This window comes from Ambystoma mexicanum, chromosome 5q (assembly GCF_040938575.1).
Source record: "Ambystoma mexicanum isolate Mex_15411 chromosome 5q, UKY_AmexF1_1, whole genome shotgun sequence".
Classification (NCBI taxonomy): Eukaryota; Metazoa; Chordata; class Amphibia; order Caudata; family Ambystomatidae; genus Ambystoma; species Ambystoma mexicanum.
Genome location: NC_090933.1, coordinates 1,079,976,708 through 1,080,001,690, shown reverse-complemented (window position 1 = coordinate 1,080,001,690; position 24,983 = coordinate 1,079,976,708). Strand labels below are relative to the sequence as shown.

Here is a 24,983-nt window from a genome sequence, read left to right as displayed (position 1 = left end):
AGCACCGTGATACGCAGGTTTGCGTGGTTGCGGAAGTCGGGGTTTGCTCCTGATGTGCAGTCCCGGCTCCTCAACATGCCCTTTGACGGTGAACACCTTTTTGGCAGCAAGGCTGACGAGAGCCTTTAGAGGTTGCAGACCTCAAAAGCTGCAGCGAAGTCGTTGGGCGCTGCAGTTCGCCAACCTCCGCCTTTTCGTCCTAGGGGACAGCAGTGGAGGGGTGGTTCCTTTCGCTATTACTCGTCCTTCAGTAAAGCGAGAGGGGCTGGCAGTCAAAGGGGCCAGCGCAGGGGTACCAGAGGTGGACGACAGGGTACCCGTGGTGCCAAGGCCGCTCGGGCAGTTGCCTCTTTGCCCTCAGGTAACGCCGCAGCCGCTCCTACTCAGTCATGAGGCCATGTCCCATGGTTCGCCGGTTGGGGGAAGGCTGGCGCAGCATCTTGTAGAGTGGCAAGCCATTACTTCAGATGTGTGGGTTCTGGAGATCATAGCCCACGGCTACTGTATTCCCTTTCGGCACAGGCCTCGCGACAATCCACCGGGGTATCTCTCTTTGAAGTGTCCGGATCCGCTCCTTGCGCAGGAAATTCAAGCCCTGCTGGAGAAAGGCGCTATAGAACTGGTGCCTGTAGCGGAGAGGAACAAGGGATGGTATTCCCCTTATTTTTTGATTTCCAAGAAAGACGGGGGATTGAGACCCATCATGGACTTGCGCGGTTTGAACAAACTCCTCAGGAAGGACGAGTTCAAGATGGTTACTCTCTCTCAAGTCCTCCAGGCCCTTCAGCTTCAGGACTGGTTGGTGTCACTCGACCTCAAGGATGCTTACTTCCATGTGCCGATCCATCCCAAGCACAAGAAGTACCTGAGGTTCGCGGTTGGCGACTCGCACTTTCAGTTTCGGGTCCTGCCGTTCGGATTGACCTCCGCCCCGAGGGTTTTCACCAAGCTCATGGTGGTGGTGGCAGCGCATCTCAGGCAAGGGGGGATTCACGTCTACCCCTACCTGGACGATTGGTTGATCAGGGGGAGCTCTCCCGAGCAAGTCCTGGATCATCTGTCCGTCACCTGCCACTCCCTTCACAGGCTGGGCTTCTCCCTCAATTTAAAGAAGTCCCATTTGACGCCAACGCAGCGGCTCCAGTACATCGGAGCAGTGCTCGACACTTCCCTGGGGCAGTGTTTTCCTCCCCAGGTGAGGGCTCTTCACATTCAGCAGATGGTGCACAAGTTTCAGCATGCCCAGACGCTCCCAGCATTCGAGTTCTTGAGGTTGCTCGGCCTCATGGCATCCTGCATTCTTCTGGTGCCAGAGGCTCGCCTGCGAATGAGATCTTTGCAGTGGGCACTCAAGATGCAATGGTCACAGTCCTCCGGCAGGATGTCGGACCCGATTCAGGTGCCGCCCGGGACCTTCTGTGGTGGGCCGTCGAAGGCAACTTGATGAAGGGGGCTCCATTTTGGCTTCCCTGGCCGGAGGTGACGATCGTGACGGATGCATCCCTCACGGGATGGGGAGCTCATGCCAACGGGCTGACAGTCAGCGGTCGTTGGTCTCCGTCGGAGTCCAGACTCCATATCAATCTGTTGGAGCTGAGGGCCGTCAGGCTAGCCCTGAAGGCTTTTCTGCCGACTGTGCGAGGAAAGAATGTCCTGATCCTGACGGACAACACAGTGGCCATGCACTACCTCAACAAAAAGGGGGGGGCAGGGTCACTTCCTCTGTGCAGGGAGGCGATGCAGCTCGAGTTCTGGGCCATCCAGCAGGAAGTTTCGATCTCGGCAGTTCATCTGGCCGGAGTCGAAAACGTGACGGCGGACGCTCTGAGCAGGCAGAGCGCGATCTCTCACGAGTGGGAGTTGGCTCAGGAGATTCTCCTGGAGATCTTCGCCCTTTGGGGGACCCCTCAAGTGGATCTCTTCGCCTCCAGTGTCAACCGGAAGTGCGAAAGATTTTGCTCGCGGGAATTTCCTCCGAAAGGAGCCTTAGGAGACGCGTTCGTGGTGGAGTGGTCGTTCCCGCTGCTGTACGTGTTTCCTCCGGTCCCCGTCATCCCGCAAGTGCTGCGGAGGTTACGGAATTTCGGTTCCCGGATGATCCTCATTGCTCCGGCGTGGGCTCGGAGGACGTGGTACCCGGACCTTCTCGACTTGTCCATCTGCCCTCCACGTCGTCTTCCCTACCGAGACGATCTGCTCTCACGGGAGGGGGGTCTGGTTCTCCATCCAGAGGTCAGATCCCTCAACCTTCACGCTTGGCTTCTGAAAGGTTGAGGTATAGGGATTGGGACCTCCCTGAAGACGTGTTGGAGGTGTTGCTTTCGGCCCGAAGGCCAGCAACTAAGTCTCTGTACCGTTGCCGTTGGCGTAAGTTCTGCGACTGGTGCAGAGTTCGGAATGTGGATCCTTTTGCATGTGACATCCCCATGGTTCTGTCCTTTTTGCTTTCTTTGGCCCACAGGGGCTTGCAAGTGGGTACCATTAAAGGTTACCTGGCGGCGCTGTCCAACTTTAAGCGCTCGTCTGATGAGTGTTCTTACTTTAAGATCCCTTTAATTTCACAGTTTCTCAAAGGGCTCACTAATGTGTTCCCTCCGTCACCTTTCCTGGTGCCCGGTTGGGATTTAAACCTTGTTCTTAGGTTTCTTATGGGTGCTCCGTTTGAGCCTTTACATTCTTGCCCTTTGAGGCTGTTAACTCTGAAAACTGTGTTTTTAGTTGCGGTTACTTCCGCTCGCAGAGTGAGTGAGTTACAGGCACTTTCAGTTAAGCCACCCTTCACTGTTTTCCACAAGGACAGGGTTGTCCTTCGAGTTCGTCCTTCTTTTCTTCCGAAGGTAGTGACGGAATTTCATTTGGCCCAGAAGGTTGTTCTTCCGGCATTCTATCCTCCTCTGCATCCTGGTAAGGATGAGGAGAGGCTCCATAGGCTTGATCCTAGGAGAGCTTTAAGCTTTTATGTTTCACGCATGTCCCAGGTCAGAGTGGACGATCAGCTCTTTATTGGTTACGCTGGAAAGCGTTTGGGGCAAGCTGTGACGAAACAGACTTTGTCCCGCTGGATTATTTTGGCCATCTCGGAGTGTTACCGCTTGGCGGGTAAGGACCCACCGGCTGGCTTGCGGGCCCATTCTACCAGGGGTGTGGCTGCATCTACTGCGTTGCAGAGGGGTGTTCCTATTCGCAACATCTGTGATGCAGCCACCTGGGCTTCAGTACATACATTTGTACGGCATTATTCCCTCGATTCCATCAGAGGGCAGGATCTGGCTTTTGGCAAGGCGTTCCTTTGCTCTGCTATTTGATTGGCTATTGTAAATTTGTTTCTAAATTTTTTCCCTCCTCCTTGTTTTGGTACTGCTTTGGGAGTCTGTCATAGATATGGAATACGTCGGAGGACCCAATCCCCTCGAAGAACAAGTTACTTTCTTACCTGGTAACGTTCTTTCGATGGGATGGTCCGACGACTTATTCCATATCGCTCCCCCCCTGCCTTCTCCGCTGCAGAATTTCTTTTGCGATTGCAGCTTACGTTCCGCAAGGCTTTGTGTCCGACTGGCAGTTGACTTATGTCACACGTTCTGGGGGGAAAAAACTACAACTGAGGCTACGGGCGTCGTGCGTCCTACTTATCACATCGGATGACGTCGGACGTCGGAGGAGGTCCTCGACGTCGGCGCATCGACGTCATCGACGCAGGACGCAGACGCCGGAAAAGTTTCCGAAGCAGCACAGCTGTGGTGATTACATGTCATAGATATGGAATACGTCGTCGGACCATCCCATCGAAAGAACGTTACCAGGTAAGAAAGTAACTTGTTCTTCCCGAACAAAGAATTCTGGGTGTAATCGCCACAGAATCCATAGAGGAAGTTAAGGATAAAGCCAGGCAACTTGTAACTCCAGCAGACATACAGAATTGGCATCTGCAGGGAAAGGACTTTGCAGTAAAGGACAACTTATTGTATTTCCAAGAACGATTATACCTACCCAGCACAGATTTACAGAAAAAAGTAATCGCTTGTTATCACGATTCTTTAATGGAAGGACATCCCGGTATGGCCAAGACCTCAGAAAAGATCAAGCGCTACTTCTGGTGGCCGTCTTGGAAAAAAGATATCAGAGACTTTATAATGTCCTGTGGAGTATGCGCCCAAAACAAGAGTCAAAAGGAAAGACCAGCAGGCCTCTTACGCCCTATTGACATCCCACCTCGCCCTTGGCATACGCTTCCTATGGACTTCATCACCGATCTACCTCCATGCTCCGGATACAATACGATTCTAGTAATCGTGGACTTATTCTCCAAGATGGCGCATTTCATTCCGCTCAAAGGCTTGCCAACAGCAGCAACTATGGCCCGAGAATTTCTCGAAAACATCGTCCGACTGCACGGTTTTCCTTCGGTTCTAATTTCGGATCGAGGTAGTCAATTTATTTCTCATTTTTGGCGAAGTTGCTGTCGGTCGGCTCAAATTGATGTGAGACTATCGACCAGTCACCACCCTCAGACCGACGGACAAACCGAGAGGACCAATCAAACTCTGGAACAGTATTTACGCTGCATGCTGCAACAAACTGAAAAAACTTGGAAAGACATCCTTTGGATAGCAGAATATGCCTACAATAACTCTGTCCATTCGGGAACTGGGAAAACCCTGTTTTTTCTTTTGTACGGCAGTCACCCTCGAACCTCGGAGTTGGATCCCCTCCAAGATCTTGAAATACCAGCAGTAGACTACCTGCATTCTACAATCACCCAAGCCTTTAAGGAAGCTGTTTCTCACCTTCAAAGGGCTAAAGAACAATACAAGAAAGGAGCAGATCAACATCGGAAGGAAGCCCCTCAATATCAAGTAGGGGATCAAGTCTGGTTATCCACCAAACATCTACCTCTAAAAGGGCCACGCACATTCAACCCAAGATACCTTGGTCCCTATTCCATCACTACCATAGTAAACCCAGTAGCGGTCAAGTTGGACTTGCCTCCGCACATGAAGATACATCCGGTCTTCCACGTCTCTCTATTAAAACCCGTGCAACCTCAAACCCGACTAACTAAATCTCCAAAACCTATCCTAGTTGATGGAGAACTCGAGTTTGAAGTCAAAAGCATTCTGGACTCCAAGATCTCCAAATCTAAACTATTTTACCTAATTGACTGGAAAGGCTACGGCCCCCAAGAGAGATCCTGGGAACCTGCTGAATATGTCCACGCTCCTCGCCTAATCAAAAGATTTCACCGAACATTTCCTGACAAGCCAAAACCCCCGGAGGAGCCCGGTTTGGGAGGGGCCTTGAGGGGGGGTACTGTCATGATCTCTGCTTCCAAAAGGTCAGGGTTTTCCCAACTCCCTTGGAAGCAGATCCATAACCCAGGTTCCGAGTGCCAACCAGTCCCAATTGGGACCTTTTGGACCCAGTCCTGGCGCCAGTGGCACCAGGCTCATAAATATGCCCAGTCCCAGCGCTGGAAGCGCCGGGCTCATAATGCTTGGGTGGACTTACCTGCAGCAGACCATGCTGCTTACTTGCCTGCCAGTTGAGCCTCTGATCCTCTTCTGTTTGGAACTACTTTTCCTGTTGGGTGGGGCAGGAGCCACTCCCTAGATTCAGAACACTGGAACTCTTCTAGAAAGCAGGAACTCTTTTCTTACTAGGTGTGGCTGTGGAAGGAGACACCTAAGCACTACAGGAGGCTATTTAAACCACACCCGATGGATGAATCTTGCTTTGCGTTATTCTGCATCCTCTGCAGCAGAACGCTCATCGTGTCTTCTGCATCTGATCCTGGGCCTAAGGAAAAAGGCTTACCATCCTGAATCCAGTCTTCAGCAACACCTATAAAGACAAGAAAGAACAGGTTAGCATTACGGTCTTCAGTGACAGCTCTTCACTTACCTGGTCCATCGGCTGTCACCAACGCCTCGCGGTGCATTCCGGCATCTGAAGGACAAAGGCTTACCTACTCTTCGTGCGCTCCGGAGGTCTTCACACTGCATTCCGGCATCTGAAAGACAAAAGCTTACCAACTCTTCGCACGCTCCGGAGGCCTTCGGCGCTGCATCCCGCATCTGAAAGACAAAACAAGGTGCGTTTAAAGACATTGGGGAACTTTAATACTCACGTGCCATTACTCCTTTCCACCTCTAACCCAGTGGGTATTCCGGCACCTGGCAGCCGCTCCGAACTTGTACCTGCAAAATAAAAAGACAGTTAGAGCGCATCGTGAAGCAGGCAACAAGCGCTTACTTACGTGCTTCCAGGCGCTTCTATTCATCACACGGGCTCCATCTTCAACTCACTTCAGCCCGTCATCCGCCATCGCCGGAACCCTGCAAAACAAGAAACATCATTACTAAAGACTTTAAAGACATTAGAGTTACTCGAAACTTACCGTTCGTGCAGTAAACGACGGACAGCAGTCCTCTGAAGTCAAGAGGCCTGCTCCCCTTATCCAGTGAAGAAACTGGTTACAGCACCCTGCCCCGAGGCAGATGGAGAGCACGGCGTTCACTTACCTAAGGTGAGAACGTTAACCTTTGGGGTTCTACAGGAGAAGAGAAAGGGAAGAAGAGAGACATTCAATAACCCAGTTCCTTAATCCCATATTTTCTATCTGCAGACATCTCACCCTTCAAGTCAGACATACAGTGCACAGAGGTCCAGCCCAAAGAGCCAGCCGGGTGTTGCACATCACCTTTGAAGATACGGTATACTCCCAGTCAAGACCGGCGCCTCTACGGGAATCAGGTGAGCGTTACACTAGTTATGGCCAGTGACAGTGGCCGTGTTATACCAACTATTGTTTGATTTTTCTACCGGAGATTATGTCCATAGCCCCGGTAGTGCACAATAGGGGCACCCAAGTACTAATTTAGGGGCTTATTTCTTTTTTCAACATTTCTAGCATGGTTGTTCTTTCTTTGTTAGCCCTTCTTCTACCATTCTGGGAGGGGGAGGTCTGTATGTGTGTTTTGCCTTTGGCAGGAACCCTTAGTTGCTCCTACCTAGGCTCCAGTGTGTTCTACCCCCTCCCCTGTCCTTTGTCTGCCAGAGTGCCTAAATAGAACCTGCTCCCACTAGGGGGCTGGCTGTCCTGATTGGCCAGCCATAAGTCCCTTCTATACATTTATGAGAGAGACTGCAGAGGAATGAGTGCTGGAACTGTATAAAAGGTGAGGCTCCTGGAGTGAAAAGCAAGTCAACCACTGGAAACTGAACTATTCGAAAAAGACGACTAGAGATGCCTGCCCACCCTTTGAAACAGTGACGCGACAACTGCTGTCCTGACCCCGTTTTCTATGCAACAGAGGAACTCCGAAGAGGACAACTCCTTCCCTTTGACTGGTGGGAACAACCAGTCCCAAGACAAACCTTGTCCTGTGACTTTCCAGAGTTGTGGAACCCCAATACCATGAGACCTCCACCCAATCGTAGTGTATCGTCTTGCCAAGCCCGAATCCGTACAAGTCTTTGCGGAACCCCAGGTGAACCTTCAGAGACACAATCCAACTCATCCAGTGTGCAGGACTCCAGGAATCGAAGAAGATTGACAGGACAAATCGTGTACTTTGTTGGTACTGCAGAAAAGGCATCAGAACCGCAGACTGACCAGAGAAGCTGAAGAAATCCATGCCAGCGGTCCTCCCTTGAGACTGCAGCAGAGAAATCCTGATCAGAGTCCAGCCTTTCGTCACCAGACCAAGGAATCCAGACAACTGGTCCAGCGCTGCCATCCAGAGAATAATCCAGACACGAACATTGCTTCTAACCTAAGGTACTAGCAGCAGAAAAGGTATTGCTTACCTTAATCCAAGAAGTCGCTTCAGAGTGTTTGAGTGCACTTAGAGGTGTCCAGGGTGTCCATTCTTACCTCAGACCCAAGCTGCCAGCTTATTCTTGCAAGTCCTTTAACAGGGTCTCCAGCATTGAGTTATTCTTCTAGTATCCTTACCTAGAGACTAAAAGTATCCACAGGAAACTGTGCTGTTCTTCTGCTTCGTGAGACTTTAAGCCCTCTCCGAACTGACTTTTGCATATAGTTAGGGATCAGACTTTTAAAGCGCTAACTTGCACAAAAACTGCATCTAGAACCTTGAGCTCTGGTGCTGCTTGACTAACTAACCGTTTTCCATCCCAAAAGACTATCTTATGTGGTTTTGCAAACTAATTACAATTACTGTATATCTTTGTCTGAGTGCGAGTTCACATTTAGAACTGTCATTAGTGTCAAACTCTAAATATTGTAACCACAAGCAATAACCAACTAAGCAGTGGCCTTTGAAAAAGTATCTAAAAGTATTTCTGTGTATGTTGGTTTAATTATTAAGCATTTTACGAACATTGCTTGTATAAATATAACAAATATATATTTTAATATAAATGTATACGTGGAAGTGTTTCTTTGATGTGCTTTACTAACTGGGTTCAGTGTGCTTACCCACAGCTCACATCTTCCTCTTATGATGTGCATGACTGCTCTAGCACTTTATCAAGGTTCCATGAGTAGTACAGACCGATAGAGGTTGGGGACCTGTATACAATTGGAATTCTTTTATTAAGTCTTACCTCAAGTGGATTTTAGGAATACTCCCCTAACAGTCAAGATGTAAGCTACCAACAAAAAGTTAATTTGGTGCACTAGCTTGCACCCCATAAAGTGCAGACTGTGGGCTGGGATCTATCCTTTTATCAAGAACTGGAGAAATATTCAACAATAGTTTTGTCAAATCCCTTTCAAGTGACTAGAAATTCATTTTAATTGGATTTTGCAGTTTTATAGACCTCTAGCTGTCAGGAATTCGACTTAAAAGTGTACACAATACTGCACATGGAGCCTTCCATCTGAGGCATTGAGGATTGGCTCATATCTTTTGCTGCAACATGCAGAGTGAGGTGAATATGCCTCCAAAATTGTGAATTATACTCTTGTAATTTTAGATATGCTAGAATAAGAAATGGATATATCTTTATCATCGTTTCTCTTGGGTATAATCAAACTGTGGTTCTTAAAATGAATTCCCATTAGCATTTAGTTCCCCACTGAATATGTATACATAATTATCTAACCTGGCAATGGCACCAGGAGTATGAAATGTAATAATGTGTTCTCGACTTCTAAAGAACAAATCTGCTTTTTCGACTAATGAGTTAATTTTACCAGTCTATTTTTAGAAAATAATTTTCTTAATTGCAGAACTCAATTTGAGATGGAGGATAATCTCTTTTTAAATATACAAAATACAACATCGACCCAGGTCCCTAAGTATATGCTGCCCAATAAATGTAAGGACGTGATCTTACTGGCCAATAGAGGTGGTAGGCAACAACAACTGAATGTTCTCATCCCATACCTCCTGGCAAGGTCTGCCCATACTCCCAATATGGCCAGTGCACTCTTCAACATTTAATAGTTTTAAACAGTATAGATATCCAATTTAATATAATACTGTCGTTGTGATGCCAGAAAACAAAATCTAGGATGGGGTGAAGTGGTTTTGCCAATTACTTTATCAAGTGCAGATCCCCCCCCCCCCACTGTTCAATATTATCCTTGAGGGAGGTGGTGATTTCCTACGGATTTTGCTTGATTCAGCTTAAAATATTACATAGAACGTATTACTCGCGTACACTGCTCTTTAAATGTGGTCAAGCAACCCACAAACAGTGCCCGAGATGGAATAGGAATGCCAGATGATACGCTGCTTTTGGGAAAGTTGATGAGGATGGTGGGGGAACCGGTGCCCGTTGAACCAAAGATGAAGTTGGGCATCTGAACTTCATCTTTGGGGGGCTCACTCCTACGGCCGCTTCAGCAAGGTGTTGATCTACTGCTGCCATCCTAGCCAAGAAGAACATAGCTATGATGTGGGGTATGCCAGATGTGCCCAAATATAGCAAATAGGTATCGGATATGTTTGTATGTATGTCATATGTGAGAAGGATTTATAATACACAGGGATGCCCCACTAAATTCCAGAAACTATGACACAAGTGGGAGAAGGCTGGAAGATGGTGTTCGCCGTGTGATAGGACGTGCGATTTGATTTGTACATGTTTATGATTTAGCCTACTATTTGCCCCTCATGCCCCTTTTTTCCTTTTTACACCTGGAACCTCTCATATTATATCAATTATGGTGCTGTTTTGGTTTTGTTTGTTGTAGGTTTTAAAATCACAATACAATGTGTTATTAAAAAGAATATTATCCTTTAAAATTCTGATTGGCCTCAATTATGAGTTCCTTACGAAAACATATGTTATAAACATCTTGATACTTTCCACGACAAAATGAAATAGCATAGAGGTGCCTGAAACTAATATATAAAGCAAGTTAACATTACCATTTCAATTAGGTTCATGAGGCCAACTAAGGAGAATGCAAATAAGTCAACCTACAAAGAGTTTCCGCAACCTTCTTTTTGACAAGGCACACAGTTTCAGTTTTGCCAATTGACAATGCATCGGATATGAGCAAAATCCTAAAATATGCTCCCAGTATACAAAGATGATTCGACTTCAATTAAGGATGATTAAGGCCAGAGACTTGGGTTTTGGAGTGCTTAAGAGCAGCCAGAGACTATTGAATTGTTGGCTTTCCATTCAGGCTCAGTGGCACTGCTTTGTTAGATGGACAAACCCCCATATTGTAAGGAAATAGGTATTGTTTCATATTATAATTATTTGGGGCAGGCATCACATTTTCATGAACAGAAGCTAAAAATTGTACATGGGCATCAGACATTATCCTGTGAGGAGGGGCTAGCTCTGGAAAACATCACATTAGTACAGAGTGAACCCAAAGTACAACTGCCACACAATCAAAATATCTTTGTCCCTCCATGTACAACTTATCTCTTAAATGTCTACTTGTCACGTCCTAATGCCACTTTTTGGTTTGTATGGCAACAGCTGGATGGGGTTGTCACCAGTTGCTACTGGTAGCTGTTGGTGTGAAGCTAACCAGGCTCTTCAAGACTGCTATGTTGAGCTAAAAAGTACCAACAAGTTTTGGTTCATGCATTTGTTTGAATGATTATTGATTGTACCAAAGATTTGATATACGACAGTAGGCACTGTTGTGTTGTGCCTGTCTGATGTGTGGTAGCGTGTGATGTCATGTGGAATGTTTGTGAGTGGATGATATAATGTTCTGAGTGAGTGTTCTGTGTAGTGGCAGTTACAGCTGGCCTGCCCTGGGTGATGGGAGCCGGTGTTGTCACAGCTAATGTCCTTTATGTCTTCATGTGGATTTGTAACTAAGAACCTGGAAATAAACTTACTTCATAACAAAACAATCACCATGCACTGCTTTAGGAGTTTGCTACAAGTGCAGTACTTAACCAAGTATATAGGTTTGGTAGGGAACTAAACCACACAACCACTTTGCACACAGACAACGATTGCTACTTCATTCCATTTTACTGACTAAAGTTCGTGCTCTCAAAGGTTTCTACTTAAACATTGTTATCTAAACACTTATCTACTCCAGTTTTTTACAATCCAGCAATATGTTAATACAGAAAATCACTAAACATTTCATTGGTTGATGCTAGGTTGAGGAAGCAAAAATAGGCTTACAGGAAACAAACAGTGTGCTAGAGATCATATTGTAGCAGAATGATCAAGAATTACTGGCATCTGTGTTTACAGTGGCACAATGAAAACACGTATGATAAGGAACCTTACTTTTGATGATCTGCATTGGTTCATCAGGTCAATGTACTGGTTTCTTCCTATCCCAAGAAGCCTTAAACCTGCAAAGTAAGATCTCAAGTCACTTTATAATTCAAAACTGATGCAGTGAAAAGATGGGGTGGTGGGGGAGGGTTTCCATGTTTGTAAACTCAAGTACTATTGGCTTTTCATAAATAATCTTGGAATGATGATCCATTTGATAGATTATCATATACTGCGTTTGTCAAGATTGGAGGACAACATATGGCCAGGCCTGCCTGAAGAAGCCCTGTAATCATGAAAGCCTGCAACACCAAATACCCATGTGTCTAGTAAGGGTATAGTCCTGCTTACTAAGCTGTAGTTCATCATACTGCCATGGCATGTGAAAATATAAAGCTTATGAAGAATAACAAGTTGCAAACATTTGGAAAGATTTCTAAACATCAAACATTCCATTTTGTTGCACTTTATTTAAAAGTGTACTTTTCCTTTCCTCCAGTGTCCCACTTTTCAGAACATTGAGTGAGCAGTGGAGCCGAAGCTCTACAAAAACACAACAGAACAATCACTGCAGCTTGGCCGGTGGTTATGAAAAAAGTTACTTACTTTTTACTATAGTTGTCCAGTAAAAGGTATTTTGTATTGATTTGCATGCATAGAATACTTCCTGGTCATCCGGCAGGGAAACGTTCCAAGCATGCAAATCTATAAAGCATCCAGTGATGGAGAACCTATTTCTGTGCTTTTCAGGACATGCTTCATTGGCATAGTCTAACCAAATCATTTCAACAATGAGAGTTCTTTAGGCGACTGTTTAAAAAAATATAAAAAAGGGCCCAGGTAGAAACTCTTGTAGAAAGGTAGTGTTCTGGGACTGTTCCAATTGTCCCTTACTTCTCACAACATTAACCATGTTGGTGACGGCAGAATGAACAAGCACCACCTATAGAACCTCAACGAACACCACATGAATGTAGGCAAAGAAGCAACATCAGAAAGACCATAATCGAAATGATTGATTCATTAGAACTGTAGCCATCAAATATCTCAAGAAAACATATGTTTACAAACATTAACCATACAGTCTTCGATCATTAAATTAATTTTAGTTGCTATAGCTCAAGTTGTGATTTCTTTGTATATCAAAAGGCAAAGTACAAGAAGATCACAGTCCGCTGAAGTAGGTGGAGGACTTTCAAATCAATGTCCAGTGTTGAGACGGAATTCCTATGTTGTGGGTTTCTAGGACCACTTTTTTGGGGCCCCTCAACTTCCTGCTTTTTTCTGTGTATTTGTTTTTGATCATTGACTTATTTGTGGTGGTCAGAGGCAAGCCCTTGGGAAGTGCCCTTGCCCTTACAACCCTTTTTACCTTACTTGAAGTATATGGTATTTTGTCGGCCCCAAAGGCGCCTTTTCCCAGGGGTGTCTCTCGGGCACCCATTTGTTCCCTAGGGGGATTCCATCTCCCTACACTGGTTTTAGGGAGTAGGTTGTGTTTCAGGACTTCCTTGGTTGAGGATAACCATGAGGTGTCCTTAAAATGGCCTGCCCATGTAGGCTATTTTTGAGCGCACAATGGCAGCCTCCATATTGATCCTAACTGTTTAGGCCGGTATAGATACCCCGGATCTCTGTCACTTCCTGTGGGGGTGGCTAAGGCTAAGTGTCAGTCCTACTGACCAACCTGAATGGTTGGTCATCTGACCCTTTGACGCTCGCCCCATTAAATGATTGGCGGGCTGGCCTTTCTGCAGCAGTATTTTGGCTCTGCCTTGCCCCAGATTCTCGCTCTTGCTGCTTTGCTTTTGGAACCTTAAGGTGACAGGTCTACCAGCCTGCTGAAGGAGTTTTCTCAGCTTCCCGCAGTTTTAAAGACCTCACTTGATGAAACTTGCTGAGTGATGTGTGTGGTAAGTCAGACATAGGAGACTGACAAGAAGACATTGTTTCAAATGGCTCCGCTTTAATGAAGAAGAAATGCCTCTCCTATCCTTACTCCTGCAATGGTGGTTCCCTATTCTACAAAATAAACTGGTGCTCATCAGGACTTTGTACAAAATAAACTTCGTCCTCTGTCCAAACATATTATATCCTACTGACTGACTGACCCAATCACCAACAACAAAAACAGCATAACTTAGCCTAGAGACTTTTTGTTTCACCCCCACCCCCTTCCTTGGTTTATGCTAGTTGGTGCTTGAACCCCTCCATGTCGCCCCAATTGTGTCTTGGGTTCTCTCCTTTTTCTTTAGGCCTCAGCCTGGTGGTACAGTTCAAACAAGTTCAATATCTTTGTTTTCTAGAAAATGGGACTCCTAGCCGACTCACCAATGTTCTGCTCAAAACCAAATGTTCAATCCTGACTTGCAGTATTTGAAGAGTGGTCAAACGCATTTTACAACAGGGTTCTGGGTCCCTAAATGAATTATACCTCTTGTTCACCCATCCATGGTATTACAGTTTCTCTTGGTTTCTCAGCCCTAGTTGGGCCAGTTGTCTGTCTGTCCGTCGGATGTTTGTGGCTTTTGTCCAATCGCCCTGCTGGGATCGACAGTGCTCTGCGGGCTCCAGGATTCCTCCACCCACAATGTAATCAACATGGCCCTGCCTGCAGGATCGATTTACTCGGTGTGGATGCAGGACTTCTCAGGCTGGGTTTTCCCCCACAGACATGGGGCTCAACCTTTTATGTTCCTCTCTAAAAACGGGATAGGAGACAGGATTGGTTCCACGTTTCCGGAATAGAGGCCAAAAGAGTGTGGTCAGCAGCCAAGCCATTAATAATTACAAGTCCCTGAACATCATGTCTTATTCAGTCCCTATGTAGCCAACAAACAATGAGGATTCTTATTTTAAGGGAGATGTCACAGACTCTCTACCTGGGGATTCCTCGTCTGCTAAGAGAGGGGGGTGGTGGGTGGAGGGTCCCTCCCATTGAGTTCCTGCTTGCATTGTCCCCTAGGGATTAAGCGGAGTAGGCTCACCTCCCTAGTCCCAAAGGGGATGGTTCACCCCTGGGGAGAAAGGTGAATTCCATGGATTTGTCACAAGTGGCATGGGCAGGGCATATTGGAGTTCTGCTTTTGGAGGTCCAGTATGGGTCTCCCGAATTCTCTTGCAGTATCCCATACCAGCAGGGTCGAGCCCCACTCCCCCGCCACCCACTGCAACCATTTTGTGGGACGTGTGCCTCTGCATCTCTCCATTTCCTGACAGAATCTGCCACTTGGCTATTGGTCGCTGCTGGTCTCCAGAAGAGTGTAGAGACTGCCAAGCTTGGGATATCAGAGGGTGCATCCAGCTGCTGCTACCCTCCAGGGATGGCTTGCTGCTGTGCTACTTTAATCTTTTGTCTATGTATCTGGCAGTAGCCATGTTCGCAGGTGCCATCGACTTTTCTAAGTCTTTCTCACTGAAATAACAGATGTCCTGGGAAGGTCCTTTGTATTTTTTCTGGGTAGTTTGGGTTGTTGGCTCAGGGAGAAAGCTCCTGGGTACCAGATCCAGTAAACCACACCAGAAAAAAGTCCTGTTTTGTGCTGCTGGAGTCATTTCCGCTAAAACTGCTGATGAGAGTACAAAGCTCTGGTCTTATGGTGGGCGATTATACAAGATACTCACCCCCATGCATTCCTCTGGTCCGGGATCGATAATCTTTGAGGCAGGCCCTCTACTGCATTTTCCATAGACTTCTATTTGGAGTCTCACCTGCACTGCTGCATCTACCACTGGGGCTTTGGGTTCATCCATCGAATGCTGGCACTCTTCTTTTAGCTCTCTTCTGACCTTCCCTGGGGTTGTTTGCTGCGGAATCCACATTTGTGGGATAGAACCGACCCATCTTTACTAAAGTAGATGGCACACTGTTTTTTTCCCCCCATTATTTTCTATGGATCTTTCAACCTGCTTTGGAATTCTCCTGAAATGACTCTGTGGTACCTATATACCCCCCCTATATAACCCTGTACATTTTCCTGGATCCACAAGGGGTTCTGAAAGCACTTGACCAAGAAGAACAAGTTACTTTCTTACCTGGTAACTGTCATGATCTCTGCTTCCAAAAGGTCAGCGTTTTCCCAACTCCCTTGGAAGCAAATCCATAACCCAGGTTCCGAGTGCCAACCAGTCCCAATTGGGACCTTTTGGACCCAGTCCTGGCGCCAGTGGCACCAGGCTCATAAATATGCCCAGTCCCAGCGCTGGAAGCGCCGGGCTCATAATGCTTGGGTGGACTTACCTGCAGCAGACCATGCTGCTTACTTGCCTGCCAGTTGAGCCTCTGATCCTCTTCTGTTTGGAACTACTTTTCCTGTTGGGTGGGGCAGGAGCCACTCCCTAGATTCAGAACACTGGAACTCTTCTGGAAAGCAGGAACTCTTTTCTTACCTAGGTGTGGCTGTGGAAGGAGACACCTAAGCACTACAGGAGGCTATTTAAACCACACTCGATGGATGAATCTTGCTTTGCGTTATTCTGCATCCTCTGCAGCAGAACGCTCATCGTGTCTTCTGCATCTGATCCTGGGCCTAAGGAAAAAGGCTTACCATCCTGAATCCAGTCTTCAGCAACACCTATAAAGACAAGAAAGAACAGGTTAGCATTACGGGCTTCAGTGACAGCTCTTCACTTACCTGGTCCATCGGCTGTCACCAACGCCTCGCGCTGCATTCCGGCATCTGAAAGACAAAGGCTTACCTACTCTTCGTGCGCTCCGGAGGTCTTCACACTGCATTCCGGCATCTGAAAGACAAAAGCTTACCAACTCTTTGCACGCTCCGGAGGCCTTCGGCGCTGCATCCCGCATCTGAAAGACAAAACAAGGTGCGTTTATAGACATTGGGGAACTTTAATACTCACGTGCCATTACTCCTTTCCACATCTAACCCAGTGGGTATTCCGGCACCCTGCAGCCGCTCCGAACTTGTACCTGCAAAATAAAAAGACAGTTAGAGCGCATCGTGAAGCAGGCAACAAGTGCTTACTTACGTGCTTCCAGGCGCTTCTATTCATCACACGGGCTCCATCTTCAACTCACTTCAGCCCGTCATCCGCCATCGCCGGAACCCTGCAAAACAAGAAACATCATTACTAAAGACTTTAAAGACATTAGAATTACTCGAAACTTACCGTTCGTGCAGTAAACGACGGACAGCAGTCCTCTGAAGTCAAGAGGCCTGCTCCCCTTATCCAGTGAAGAAACTGGTTACAGCACCCAGCCCCGAGGCAGATGGAGAGCACGGCGTTCACTTACCTAAGGTGAGAGCGTTAACCTTTGGGGTTCTACAGGAGAAGAGAAAGGGAAGAGGAGAGAGACATTCAATAACCCAGTTCCTTAATCCCATATTTTCTATCTGCAGACATCTTACCCTTCAAGTCAGACATACAGTGCACAGAGGTCCAGCCCAAAGAGCCAGCCGTGTGTTACACATCACCTTTGAAGATACGGTATACGCCCAGTCAAGACCGGCGCCTCTACGGGAATCAGGTGAGCGTTACAGAACGCAAAGCCTACCACAACACTCCCGTCCAGGCGCTATGGAAACCTCGGATACCGACCAGCTAGCCCAGTTACTTGGGGAACTAAGGGCAGAAGTGCATGCAGCCAGTCAGGAAACGAACGCTCTAAGAAGGGAACTGATTATTTCCAAGGAGCGAACAGATGATCTCGCTAGACAATTGCTACAGTCACAAGCCGGACAGACCCCGTTACCCGCATCTGGGGGAAATCTTCCTTCTACATCCTCTATGAATCCAGTGCAGATCAACCTACCTGGGAATGTACCTCTGGCTCCGCCCGAACGATTTTCTGGTGACCCAAAGAGGTTTGCAGTATTTATCAATCAGTGCCGGTTGCATTTCTTATGCCGGCCAGCAGCCTTTCCAACTGATCAAGCTAAAGTAGCTTTCGTGCTTTCGTACCTTAGTGGCAATGCGGCAGACTGGTCGATCCCTCTAGTAAATCAAGATGATCCGGTCCTCCATGATTTTCAAGCTTTTCAGCTCAGTATGGAAAAACTGTTCGCAAGACATTCACAGGGGCAGGCCTTGGACAATGAGCTTGCGACAAGGTAATCAAGACCTTTTGGCTTATATTGTGTCTTTCAACAGACTGATAGTGGAAACTCAATGGCCTGAGGACAAAAGGATTACGTTGTTTTATAGAGGTCTACGTGGAGAGCTCAAAGATGTGTTAGCCCAAGTAGTGAATCCCCCACAAGATTGTTCGGACTATATAGACTTAGTCGTTCAAATAGATCACAGACTGCAGAACAGGAAGGCCGATCGTTCCAAGTTTGATGCTCGAGTATTTTCCAAACCGCCAACTCCTTCCAAAGGAGTAGACTCCGGGGAACCCATGCAAAAAGGTCCTCTAACACAAAAGGAGCGGGAAAGGAGAAAACAGTTGCAATTATGCCTCTATTGCGGAAACTCAGGGCACTTTCTTCGAGACTGTCCGGTGAAACCTGCCAAGAAGGCAGTAGGAGCTGCAGTTACCAAAGTTACAAACTCTGAGCAGGGAAACGACCTCGCCCGACAAGAATAGAGGTCCTCTTGCCGAGCGTGAAAACCAGTTCCGTGACCTCGCATTTCGTGATACCTATGGTCCTCATTAGCCCTGATAATCCGGATCGATTACATGTAATTGAAGCTTACGTCGACAGCGGTGCCATCGGCAATTATGTGGATCATGAAATGGTTTTGAGGATGAATCTAACTCTTTGTACCAAGGCTGTAAAGGACGTCATTACTACGGTGGATGGTACGGAGATAGCCTCCGGGCCAGTAACGCATACCACTCAAGAGGTGACGCTAGTAAGTCAAGAGGGACACCATGAGAAGATCGTGTTCGATGTGATCAAGGCCCCTCAGTTTCAGATTATTCTAGGAATACCTTGGTTAGAGAAACACAATCCTCTGATCGATTGGCGAGCAAGAACGGTCCAGTTTCCAGAATGTGTCTCTACTTGTCACCCTCCACCTGGTGTTGCACTGGCAGCAATTTCTTCAGAGACTCCCCAGTTACCTCCCGAATACCTAGAATACCAAGATGTTTTCCGGAAGGATCAGGCTAACTCTCTACCTCCTCATAGGTCTTATGACTGCCAGATAGACCTGATACCTGGATCTACTCCTCCTTGTAGTAGAATTTATGCCCTCACCGAGCCTGAGAACCTTCACCTTCGACAATACCTGGATCAATACCTGGCAAATGGGTTTATTCGTCCTTCCAAGTCCCCTGCTTCTTCAGCTTTGTTCTTCGTTCCAAAAAAGGAAGGAGACCTTAGAACTTGTATAGATTATCGCTCCCTGAACCAGATCACCGTTAAGAATAGATATCCGTTACCTTTGATCCCTGAACTCCTGGACCAAGTCAGAAAAGCATGCATATATACAAAGCTGGATCTTAGAGGAGCTTACCACTTGGTACGAGTAAAAGAGGGCGATGAATGGAAGACGGCCTTCCGCACCAAGTATGGGCTATTTGAATATCAGGTCATGCCCTTCGGACTTTGCAATGCCCCGGCCGCCTTTCAATATTTTATGAACGATGTCCTCATAGAGCTCATAGATGTGTGTGTTGTTGTTTACATTGACGACATCCTCGTTTATTCTTCATCGGAATCTGAACATCGGAAACACGTGAAAATGGTCCTCGAAAGATTGCGTCAACACAAACTTTTCGCTAAGTTGGAAAAATGTGTTTTCAACGTGACTGAAGTTGAATTCTTGGGATTCATATTATCACCTGGCGGAGTGCGTATGGATTCAAAGAAGGTCGATGCAGTTCTCAAATGGCCATCACCATCCTCCGTAAAAGGTGTGCAAAGCATGTTAGGCTTCGCTAACTTTTACCGCAGGTTTATCCCCGAATTCTCTCGAATAGTCCAGCCCATCACTGCCTTGTTAAAGAAAAACAAACGTTTTGAATGGTCTACCGAGGCGGAACAAGCTTTCCAGGATTTGAAGACTATATTTATCTCTGCACCAATCTTAAAACACCCTCGCCCCGAACTCCCCTACATCGTGGAAACTGATGCTTCAAGCCTTGCCATGGGGGCAGTTCTATCACAAAAGGACCCGGTAACCAATCAGTTGCATCCCGTGGCATTTTGGTCCCGCAAATTCTCGCCTCCTGAAATCAATTACACGATTACTGACAAGGAACTTCTGGCTATCAAGTCTGCCTTTAAGGCTTGGCGGCATTATCTGCTGGGGGCCCGACACACCGTTACTGTGATTACGGATCACCGAAACCTGCAATATTTGAAAACCGCAAAAGCCCAATCCTCTAGACAACTCTGTTGGGCATTATTCTTTGCCGAGTTTGACTTCATAATTACCTATCGACTTGGTACAAAGAACGGTAAAGCTGATGCCCTTTCTTGGATGGGAGTGGAAGAACACTTGATCAACCCTAAACCTGTACCAATCATTCCCGAACAAAGAATTCTGGGTGTAATCGCCACAGAATCCATAGAGGAAGTTAAGGATAAAGCCAGGCAACTTGTAACTCCAGCAGACATACAGAATTGGCATCTGCAGGGAAAGGACTTTGCAGTAAAGGACAACTTATTGCATTTCCAAGAACGATTATACCTACCCAGCACAGATTTACAGAAAAAAGTAATCTCTTGTTATCACGATTCTTTAATGGAAGGACATCCCGGTATGGCCAAGACCTCAGAAAAGATCAAGCGCTACTTCTGGTGGCCGTCTTGGAAAAAAGATATCAGAGACTTTATAATGTCCTGTGGAGTATGCGCCCAAAACAAGAGTCAAAAGGAAAGACCAGCAGGCCTCTTACGCCCTATTGACATCCCACCTCGCCCTTGGCATACGCTTCCTATGGACTTCATCACCGATCTACCTCCATGCTCCGGATACAATACGATTCTAGTAATCGTGGACTTATTCTCCAAGATGGCGCATTTCATTCCGCTCAAAGGCTTGCCAACAGCAGCAACTATGGCCCGAGAATTTCTCGAAAACATCGTCCGACTGCACGGTTTTCCTTCGGTTCTAATTTCGGATCGAGGTAGTCAATTTATTTCTCATTTTTGGCGAAGTTGCTGTCGGTCGGCTCAAATTGATGTGAGACTATCGACCAGTCACCACCCTCAGACCGACGGACAAACCGAGAGGACCAATCAAACTCTGGAACAGTATTTACGCTGCATGCTGCAACAAACTGAAAAAACTTGGAAAGACATCCTTTGGATAGCCGAATATGCCTACAATAACTCTGTCCATTCGGGAACTGGGAAACCCCCGTTTTTTCTTTTGTAGGGCAGTCACCCTCGAACCTCGGAGTTGGATCCCCTCCAAGATCTTGAAACACCAGCAGTAGACTACCTGCATTCTACAATCACCCAAGCCTTTAAGGAAGCTGTTTCTCACCTTCAAAGGGATAAAGAACAATACAAGAAAGGAGCAGATCAACATCGGAAGGAAGCCCCTCAATATCAAGTAGGGGATCAAGTCTGGTTATCCACCAAATATCTACCTCTAAAAGGGCCACGCACATTCAACCCAAGATACCTTGGTCCCTATTCCATCACTACCATAGTAAACCCAGTAGCGGTCAAGTTGGACTTGCCCCCGCACATGAAGATACATCCGGTCTTCCACGTCTCTCTATTAAAACCCGTGCAACCTCAAACCCGACTAACTAAATCTCCAAAACCTATCCTAGTTGATGGAGAACTCGAGTTTGAAGTCAAAAGCATTCTGGACTCCAAGATCTCCAAATCTAAACTATTTTACCTAATTGACTGGAAAGGCTACGGCCCCCAAGAGAGATCCTGGGAACCTGCTGAATATGTCCACGCTCCTCGCCTAATCAAAAGATTTCACCGAACATTTCCTGACAAGCCAAAACCCCCGGAGGAGCCCGGTTTGGGAGGGGCCTTGAGGGGGGGTACCGTCATGATCTCTGCTTCCAAAAGGTCAGGGTTTTCCCAACTCCCTTGGAAGCAGATCCATAACCCAGGTTCCGAGTGCCAACCAGTCCCAATTGGGACCTTTTGGACCCAGTCCTGGCGCCAGTGGCACCAGGCTCATAAATATGCCCAGTCCCAACGCTGGAAGCGCCGGGCTCATAATGCTTGGGTGGACTTACCTGCAGCAGACCTTGCTGCTTACTTGCCTGCCAGTTGAGCCTCTGATCCTCTTCTGTTTGGAACTACTTTTCCTGTTGGGTGGGGCAGGAGCCACTCCCTAGGTTCAGAACACTGGAACTCTTCTGGAAAGCAGGAACTCTTTTCTTACTAGGCGTGGCTGTGGAAGGAGACACCTAAGCACTACAGGAGGCTATTTAAACCACACCCGATGGATGAATCTTGCTTTGCGTTATTCTGCATCCTCTGCAGCAGAACGCTCATCGTGTCTTCTGCATCTGATCCTGGGCCTAAGGAAAAAGGCTTACCATCCTGAATCCAGTCTTCAGCAACACCTATAAAGACAAGAAAGAACAGGTTAGCATTACGGGCTTCAGTGACAGCTCTTCACTTACCTGGTCCATCGGCTGTCACCAACGCCTCGCGCTGCATTCCGGCATCTGAAAGACAAAGGCTTACCTACTCTTCGTGCGCTCCGGAGGTCTTCACACTGCATTCCGGCATCTGAAAGACAAAAGCTTACCAACTCTTTGCACGCTCCGGAGGCCTTCGGCGCTGCATCCCGCATCTGAAAGACAAAACAAGGTGCGTTTATAGACATTGGGGAACTTTAACACTCACGTGCCATTACTCCTTTCCACATCTAACCCAGTGGGTATTCCGGCACCCTGCAGCCGCTCCGAACTTGTACCTGCAAAATAAAAAGACAGTTAGAGCGCATCGTGAAGCAGGCAACAAGCGCTTACTTACGTGCTTCCAGGCGCTTCTATTCATCACACGGGCTCCATCTTCAGCTCACTTCAGCCCGTCATCCGCCATCGCCGGAACCCTGCAAAACAAGAAACATCATTACTAAAGACTTTAAAGACATTAGAATTACTCGAAACTTACCGTTCGTGCAGTAAACGACGGACAGCAGTCCTCTGAAGTCAAGAGGCCTGCTCCACTTATCCAGTGAAGAAACTGGTTACAGCACCCTGCCCCGAGGCAGATGGAGAGCACGGCGTTCACTTACCTAAGGTGAGAGCGTTAACCTTTGGGGTTCTACAGGAGAAGAGAAAGGGAAGAGGAGAGAGACATTCAATAACCCAGTTCCTTAATCCCATATTTTCTATCTGCAGACATCTTACCCTTCAAGTCAGACATACAGTGCACAGAGGTCCAGCCCAAAGAGCCAGCCGTGTGTTACACATCACCTTTGAAGATACGGTATACGCCCAGTCAAGACCGGCGCCTCTACGGGAATCAGGTGAGCGTTACAGTAACGTTCTTTCGATTGGATGGTCCGACGACGTATTCCATATCTATGACAGGTAATGTCCACAGCTGTGCTGCTTCGGGAAATCTTCGGCGTCTGCGTCCTGCGTCGATGACGTCGATGCGCCGTCCCCGAGGACCTCCTCCGACGGCCGATGTCACCCGATGTGATAAGTAGGACGCACGACGCCCATAGCCTCAGTTATAGTTTTTTCCCAGAACGTGTACCACCAGTTTACTGCCAGTCAGACACACAAGGCCTTGCGGAACGCAAGCTGCAATCGCAAAAGAAATTCTGCAGTGGGGAAGGTAGGGAGGGAGCGATATGGAGTACGTCATCGGACCATCCCATCGAAAGAACGTTACCAGGTAAGCAAGTAACTTGTTCGTCGAGGGGATTGGGTCCTCCGACGTATTCCATATCTATGACAGACTCCCAAAGCAGTACCAAGCAAGGAGGTGGGAAAAGAATTTGGAACAAAAATTTAGCATGCCCAATCAAATTGCGGAATATAGGACTGCCTTGCCAAAAGCCAGATCCTGCCCTCTGATGGAATCAAGGGAGTAGTGACGTACAAACGTATGTACTGAAGCCCAGGTGGCTGCATCAAAGATGTGACGAAAAGGAACACCCCTCTGCAGGGCAGTAGACGCAGCCACTCACCTGGTAGAATGGGCCCGCAAGCCAGCCGAAGGGTCCTTACCCGCCAAGCGGTAACACTCGGACATAGCTAAAATAATCCAACGAGACAAAGTCTGTTTCGTCACAGCTTGTCCCAAATCCTTTCCAGTGTAACCAATGAAATGTTCATCATCCACTCTGACCCGGGACATGCGCGAAATATAAAAGCTCAACGCTCTCCTAGGATCAAGCCTCTGGAGCCTCTCCTCTTCCTTACCAGGATGTAGCCTCTCCTCTTCCTTACCAGGATGTGGAGGAGGATAGAACGCCGGAAGAACAACCTTCTGGCTCAAATGAAATTCCGAAACCACCTTCGGAAGAAAAGGAGGACAAACTCTAAGGACAACCCTGTCCTTATGAAACACAGTGAAGGGTGGCTTAACTGAAAGTGCCTGTAACTCACTCACTCTGCGAGCGGAAGTAACCACAACCAAAAACACCGTTTTAAGAGTTAGCAGCCTCAAAGGGAAAGAATGCAAAGGCTCAAACGGAGCACCCATAAGAAACTCAAGAACAAGGTTCAAATCCCAACCGGGAACCAGAAAAGGTGACGGAGGGAACACACTAGTGAGCCCTTTCAAAAACAGTGAAATTAAAGGAATCTTAAAATAGGAACATTCTTCAGACGAGTGCTTAAATATGGACAGCGCCGCCAGGTAACCTTTAATGGTCCCCACTTGCAAGCCCCTGTGGGCCAAAGAAAGCAAAAAAGACAGAACCATCGGCATGTCACATTCAAAAGGATCCACATTCTTAACTCTGCACCAGTCGCAGAACTTTCTCTAACGGCAACGGTACAGAGACTTTGTTGCCGGCCGCCTGGCTGAGAGCAACACCTCCATCACGTCTTCAGGGAGGTCCCAATCCTTATACCTCAACCTTTCAGAAGCCAAGCGTGAAGGTTGAGGGATCTGACCTCTGGGTGGAGAACCTGACCCCCCTCCCGTGAGAGCAGATCGTCTCGGTAGGGAAGACGACGTGGAGGGCAGATGGACAAGTCGAGAAGGTCCGGGTACCACGTCCTCCGGGCCCACGCTGGAGCAATGAGGATCATCCAGGAACCGAACCTCCGTAACCTCAGCAGTACTTGCGGGATGACGGGGACCGGAGGAAACGCGTACAGCAGTGGGAATAACCACTCCACCACGAACGCTCTCCTAAGGCTCCTTTTGGAGGAAATTCCCACGAGCAAAACCTTTCGCACTTCCGGTTGACACTGGAGGCGAAGAGATCCACTTGAG

The 24,983-nt window shown here is 47.4% G+C and overlaps 1 protein-coding gene across 1 annotated transcript in view; it reads right to left on the bottom strand.

Moving 5' to 3' along the window:
• The window catches only part of FAM91A1 (family with sequence similarity 91 member A1), a 1,180,047-nt gene that overhangs the window by 984,969 nt on the left and 170,095 nt on the right, over positions 1-24,983 (bottom strand). The window contains exon 5 of the mRNA XM_069621589.1: positions 11,692-11,759. Coding sequence (XP_069477690.1) covers positions 11,692-11,759 — 68 coding nt within the window. The remainder of the gene's footprint in view (positions 1-11,691; positions 11,760-24,983) is intronic.